Consider the following 6,000-nt stretch of genomic DNA (forward strand, 5'->3'; position numbering starts at 1 on the left):
TTTTCTGCAGAGGCACTAACTATATCTTGCACATTCACTTCCAAAGCAAATCTTCTACATCCACACCATTTTTTGTTGAATTAGCACAAGTCCGTGATTATACCAGCAACGATTCATTAGACATAAGGGGATACCCTCTGATCCTGAAACAGACGACAGAGGCTGATCTAGTTAGAAGCCGGAAGTCACTGTTGGCCGTTATTTGCCAACAATCCGTGCCTCCTGACTAACCCCTTTGCCCCTGCCTATTTAACACCCAGTTCTTCCCCCTTGCCTCCACGATGGCCCTTCCTGAACCCGACAGCACCCCAAGAAGAGCATTGTTTGATTGTTTCTCTGTTAGAGGTGGGCTGCTTCCAAAGCCAAGAATAGCTCACTGCTACTCTTTTAATGAGGCCGATGAACCAAAGTCGCAGCTACACTGGTTCAAACTTTCTGGAGCAAATATACTTTTTTCTCTTTGAACGTTTGTAGTTCTCCCGGAGATCTCCGGGTGCTCCGGTCTCCCTCTGCAGTACAAGGAAGGCTGGTAGGTTCATTGGTCATTGTAAATTGTCCTGTGATTAGGCTAGAATTAAATCGGGGGGTTGCTGGGCAACGTGGTTCAAAGGGCCAGAAGGGCCTACTCCAGGCTGTTTTTAAATTTTAAAAATCCTGAAAATCCATATATCACCCACCATTTCTACACTTAATGAATCAATCCTTTGTTTTGTTGTGACACTAATGCTTATTTGTATTTTAATAAAACAATTTCAAAGGCAATGTTGAGTAGGGGAATGAATCATAGATGAAAATCCCAAGGTTTTGTTTATAACTCTTGGGGATACAATTACCAACAACTCACACATTCTCATCGGAGAAGAAGCAGAAAATGATGGAAATAGTGACACCCGTGAGCAACAGAATTAACGCTTCTGGAATTCAACTAGAAGAAACTACAAACAACAAGGGGGGAGCAATTGTTAGGAAAATTTTCACTGAGATTTAGTTGATTTCAGGTTCCCAAACACTTAGTCATTTCCTCCTTGACAAGTTACTTGAGTGAAATTTAACTTAGCCTTTAAGTAGACAAAAGGCATTAATTCCCTTACCCAGCTGCCAGTCCCACAAGGGAAATCATTCAAGCACAAAGTCTTCATCTGTTGTTGAAAAGCTACAAAGACAGAAACACCAGCCATCTCAGACTCTCAGAGCTTTCGAGAAGTATATCAAGACATGCAGCTTGATTTCCCCAATTGCTGATACCATGCCATGTTCAAATGATGTCAAGTACTTTCCCCGGGGGTATAGTCAGTTCACGGACACTTAGTTCAGAGAGGTTTGAAAGATAATCCTAATTTAAAGTCTCATTTTTCAGTTTCAAGTAAGACACACTGTTTACAAACAGAGTAAGTACGTTGGTATACCTGGTGTAGTGGTTGCTAGGAGGCGTAATTCCCAGTTGCCAAGCAACGACAAAACCTTCAGTTCCATGCTAGAAGCATTTGGATGACATTTAAAGGGACAGTGTGCCTTTTCTCTGTCTCAACTCTGCAACTGTGTGCTTGGTGGTTTGTTCATTCGCAAGAAGAGTTTTACCTACAGAGCCTCTAATTAAAATGAGAGAATGTTTTAGAGCTCAAACTGAGCCCGCTTGTGAAAAAGTCAGTAAATATTTACATATTATTTTCTGACAGGGATTGCTATTTATGCAAAATTGTTAGCCACTAATTGATTGCCACAAATTATACATAATCAGGAATTATATCACCTAAAGAAAAACATAAAAAGATGGCCAATTTACATCATCTTCTGAGCACAGATTGTGGTGTCACTTGGAGTTGTACCTTTTCCATCTATAGCCCAGGAGATTTTCGCATCAAGTCGACAAATCAGAATCAGGTTTATTATCACTGTGATATGTGATGTGAAATTTAGGGCAGCAAAGACATTGGCGGTTAGCGTGTTGCTTTCCAGCGCCAGCAACCTACGATCAGGGTTCAATTCCTACTGCTGCCTGTGAGGAGTTTGAACGTTTGCCCCGTGGCCGCGTGGGTCTCCTCCAGGTGCTCCAGTTTCCTCCCACAGTCCAAAGACGCACAGGTCAGGGTTAGTGAGTTGCCCAGTATAACCCTCGCCGATTTGAGCTGCCGCAGAACGTCGCAGATCGCTGTACGTTTCGATGTTTCGGTAGACGTGTGATAGATAAAGTTAATCCAAACTCAATTTCAGAGTAAGTATATAGTGCCAAAAAAAAAAAGAATAATGAGGCAGAGTTCATGAGTTCACGGACCGTTCAGAAATCTGTTGACGGAGGAGAAGCGTCGGTTCCTGTTTCGCTGAGTGCACGCCAGCCCATCAGGAAAACAACTACCATTAATCATCATGACTACTGCTTCTTTGGTCCTTTTCACTGACAGTGAGAACACAAGTTGTTCTAACAAAGCAAATCTACTCCAAGTGACCCTGATTCAGTCTTTCGTTTGTGAATTCTGTCACTGTAGTGTTCTCGCTCGGGTGTAACAGAACACCGAACTAAACACTGAGGTAAACCGTAGTCAATGAAAACAAGGTCGCAGTAAGATTAACCATTTACTGTTCACTCTTCCACATTAACGTATGGTGAAAACTGTTGATAAAACAATACAAGATTTGTACAGTATTTGTTTCCTTCTAGATATCACATTTACATCGTAAATACTTGCAAAAGTAAACTACAACAACTACATTACATTAAAGTGCAGCATACAGTCAGAATCTACTTACGCCATTGACTGCTTTAAATACACTTCAACACAACTATCCGCAACTCTTTAACTAACGAAAACATAAACCTTATCAACCGTCGTTACTTTTAACAGAATCAGCGTTAACATTTTAATTCAACATATCGATTATCTCGTGAACTTACAGCGTTGCTTCACTGTGTTTCTAATGCGTAGAGAGACAACTTTTCTTGCGCTGGACTCGCACGTGTGAGCCCCCACCTTCCCGTTTCTCCAAACCGGTACTTTCCCAGAAGACGCGGCAAAACCGGATGTGACGTCATCACATGCCGCGATATATCACAGACAACGAATTTACTTAAACAATCCTAACTTTAACTAAAAAATGCTAACAAACGAATTACTAAGCGAAAATATTATAAACTAAATAACTGCCATAAAGGCAACACAGTCACCACTGCCATCTATCTTATTCTCTCCTTTTAGCCTGTTTTATAAGCTGAGCGTACACTGGGTTAAGCCAATTCTTTCAAAACCCCAATTTTATTTCCCATTGATTGTCATATTAGTGGCCTCTGATTTCCCCTATCCCTCTACCCTCCAGCCTTGAAACTGGACACCAGAAGACCATGAACTTATTAATTGTGTAATAAGTTCTGGCCTCATTCCAAGTACTTCCAAAAGTTGCAACCCTTTAATGTTAATATAATTCACACTGTATAACCAACTAATTTACGTGGATGTTCGTGCAATGGTTGAAGATGCAGGAAGTATGAATAGTAGACAGGAGGTGACTGCATTCCTCGTGCAATGCTGTTTCAACACCACCATTGAGAAATTATTTGTTTCGTCTAACATATTGTGTAGAAAATATTTATACACTCATCACAAGAATTCCATTCCCTTATCTCCTTCACTTAATTCTTCAGGCTGATTCATTCTGTGGTAGCCATATTCACTTAAGATTATTAATGGTTTCATTTAATATCAGAGAACGTATACAATATAAAACCTGAAATTCTTACTCTTTGCAGACATCCTTGAAACAAGAAACCCCCAAAATATAAATGACAGAAAACGTTAGAGCCCCAGAGCCCCCGTCCATTCCCTCCCATGCACAAGCAGCAGCAAAGCGTCAACCCTCCCCCTCCCCTTACCCTCCCCCATTTGTTCCAGCAGGAAGCATCACCCACCAAGCATGCAATAGCAAAGTTTCCAAAGAGACCATGACGTGGGCCCATCAAAAACTCCAGTCTATAGCCCAGCACTCTGATATGCCACAGGCTCAGTCTCTCTCCCCAACAAGCGACAGAGAGGAGTCACCCCTTCAACAGCGAGAAGGGGAGGTGAAACACCGCTGTTTCGATGTTACAGACTGAAGCTACGTTTATGGGAGCTCACCCGACTCGAGAATCGCAGACTCTTCCCCCCACCCCACCACCATATTATTCTCTGTTTTTACTGATTTCCCTAATTTGTACATTTCCACTCCAATACAGCGATTAACCCTTGCTGTCTTTTATTGCCCACAGGAATGATTTTTTTCCTGTTAACATTATGTTTCGCACAACCATTCACCTTCCATGATCCCTTTTCTTCCATTTCTAAATACTGTGGCCTGTATTCTTTAAGTCCCAACTCTGATTTACCCACAGCCACCTACTGTAAATGGTTTGTTACAATCTCCCGTTGCATTTATTTTCTCCTTTCCATTATAAATACTGATACAGTGGTGAATATCATCTCATTCTTCAAAAGCAGTTACTCTCACTTCATTTTTGACATCTTTTTTTCTTGTCCTGTTTTATAATCTGTCCCCTGCTCTATGCCCGTTGAGTCTGTTGTGCCCATTTTCAAACAGATTTCAATTTTGTGCACCCTCTCTCTTTCCTCGCCCCCATCCTTCAGACAACCAGAGAGGAAACAATCTGGCCTCAGCCCTAAGGAAGTGCCAAGAAAGAGGAAGAAGGCATCTTTAAGGTTCTGCATTTTAAATTTAGCTCTCTCTCTTTGAATCTCTGTCAACTGGACCTCGTTTCCTCTGTCACAAACGAGAGAAAATCTGCAGATGCTGGGAAATCCAAGCAAGGTGCAGAAATTGCTGGAGTAACTCAACAGGGCAGGCAGTACCTGTGGAAAAGAGTGCAGTTGGCATATCATGCTGAGACCCTTCAGCAGTACTGGAGAAGGGTCTCGGCCCGAAACGGCGACTGTACTCTTTTCCATAGATGCTGCCTGGCCTGCTGAGCTCCTCCAGCATTTTGTGTCTGCTGTGTCCTGAAGAAGGGTTTTGACCCGAAACGTCGACCGTGTACTCTTTTCCACTGATCCTGCCTGGCCTGCTGAGTTCCTCCAGCGTTTTGTGTGTGTTGCTCATTGACTCGGTATTTGGTATTTCACTTTCCCCACCCTTCACAACTCCATGGCGGAAATTACCTGCTCTCAGTGCTAAGGAAGAGGAGAGGGCATCATTGAGGTTCTCAAACACAAGAAAACCTGCAGATGCTGGAAATCCAAAGCAACACACACAAAACCTGGAGGAACTCAGCAGGCCAGGCAGCATTGGTGGTAAAGAGTGTACAGTTGACATCCTGAGCTGAGACCCTTCATCAGGACTGGGAAAGAAGACTGGGGGCTTTAGGCCCCTTATCTAAGAAAGGATGTGCTGACATTGGAGAGGGTTCATGGAAATAATCCTGGGAATGAAAGGCTTATTATAAGAGGAGTGTTTGATTACTCTGGGCCTGTACTTGCTGGAGTTTAGAAGAATCAGGGGAGGATCTCATTGAAACCTATTGAATATTGTAGAGCCCGGATAGATTGGATGTGGAGCGAACGTTTCCTATAGTGGGTGAGTCTTGGACTAGAGGACACAGTCTCAGAGTAGAGGGACGTCCATTTAGAACAGAGATGAGGAGGAATTTCTTTAGCCATAGGGTGGTGAATCTGTTGAATTCATTGCTGCAGACAGCTGTGGAAGCCAAGTCATCGAGTATATTTAAAGCAGAGGTTGGTAGGTTCTTGATTAGTAAGGGTGTTAAAGGTTATGGGAAGAAAGCAGAAGAATGGGGTAGGAGGGATAATAAATCAGCCATGATGGAATGGCAGAGCAGACTTGATGGGCCAAATGGCCTATTTCTGCTCCTATATCTTTTGGTCTTAGGGTCTTATAATGTTAAATAACTGAACGAAATCTCCTCTACCTTTTAGAATGTTTGCTCATTCAGAACATTAATTACATGATGGCTATTTAGGGTCTATTAAGTCGAAACTAAAGAAATGTTTGATCATTATC

At 42.4% G+C, this 6,000-nt stretch overlaps 1 protein-coding gene across 2 annotated transcripts in view; it reads right to left on the bottom strand.

Moving 5' to 3' along the window:
• The window catches only part of LOC140738343 (leucine-rich repeat-containing protein 43-like), a 43,231-nt gene extending 41,873 nt beyond the window's left edge, over positions 1-1,358 (bottom strand). For both annotated transcript variants that reach the window (XM_073065562.1, XM_073065560.1), the window contains exon 1: positions 1,092-1,358. In XM_073065562.1, coding sequence (XP_072921663.1) covers positions 1,092-1,178 — 87 coding nt within the window. In that variant the 5' untranslated portion in view covers positions 1,179-1,358. The remainder of the gene's footprint in view (positions 1-1,091) is intronic.
• Positions 1,359-6,000: the final 4,642 nt, after the last annotated feature.

Source organism: Hemitrygon akajei, chromosome 14 (genome assembly GCF_048418815.1).
Source record: "Hemitrygon akajei chromosome 14, sHemAka1.3, whole genome shotgun sequence".
NCBI classification, from domain to species: Eukaryota; Metazoa; Chordata; class Chondrichthyes; order Myliobatiformes; family Dasyatidae; genus Hemitrygon; species Hemitrygon akajei.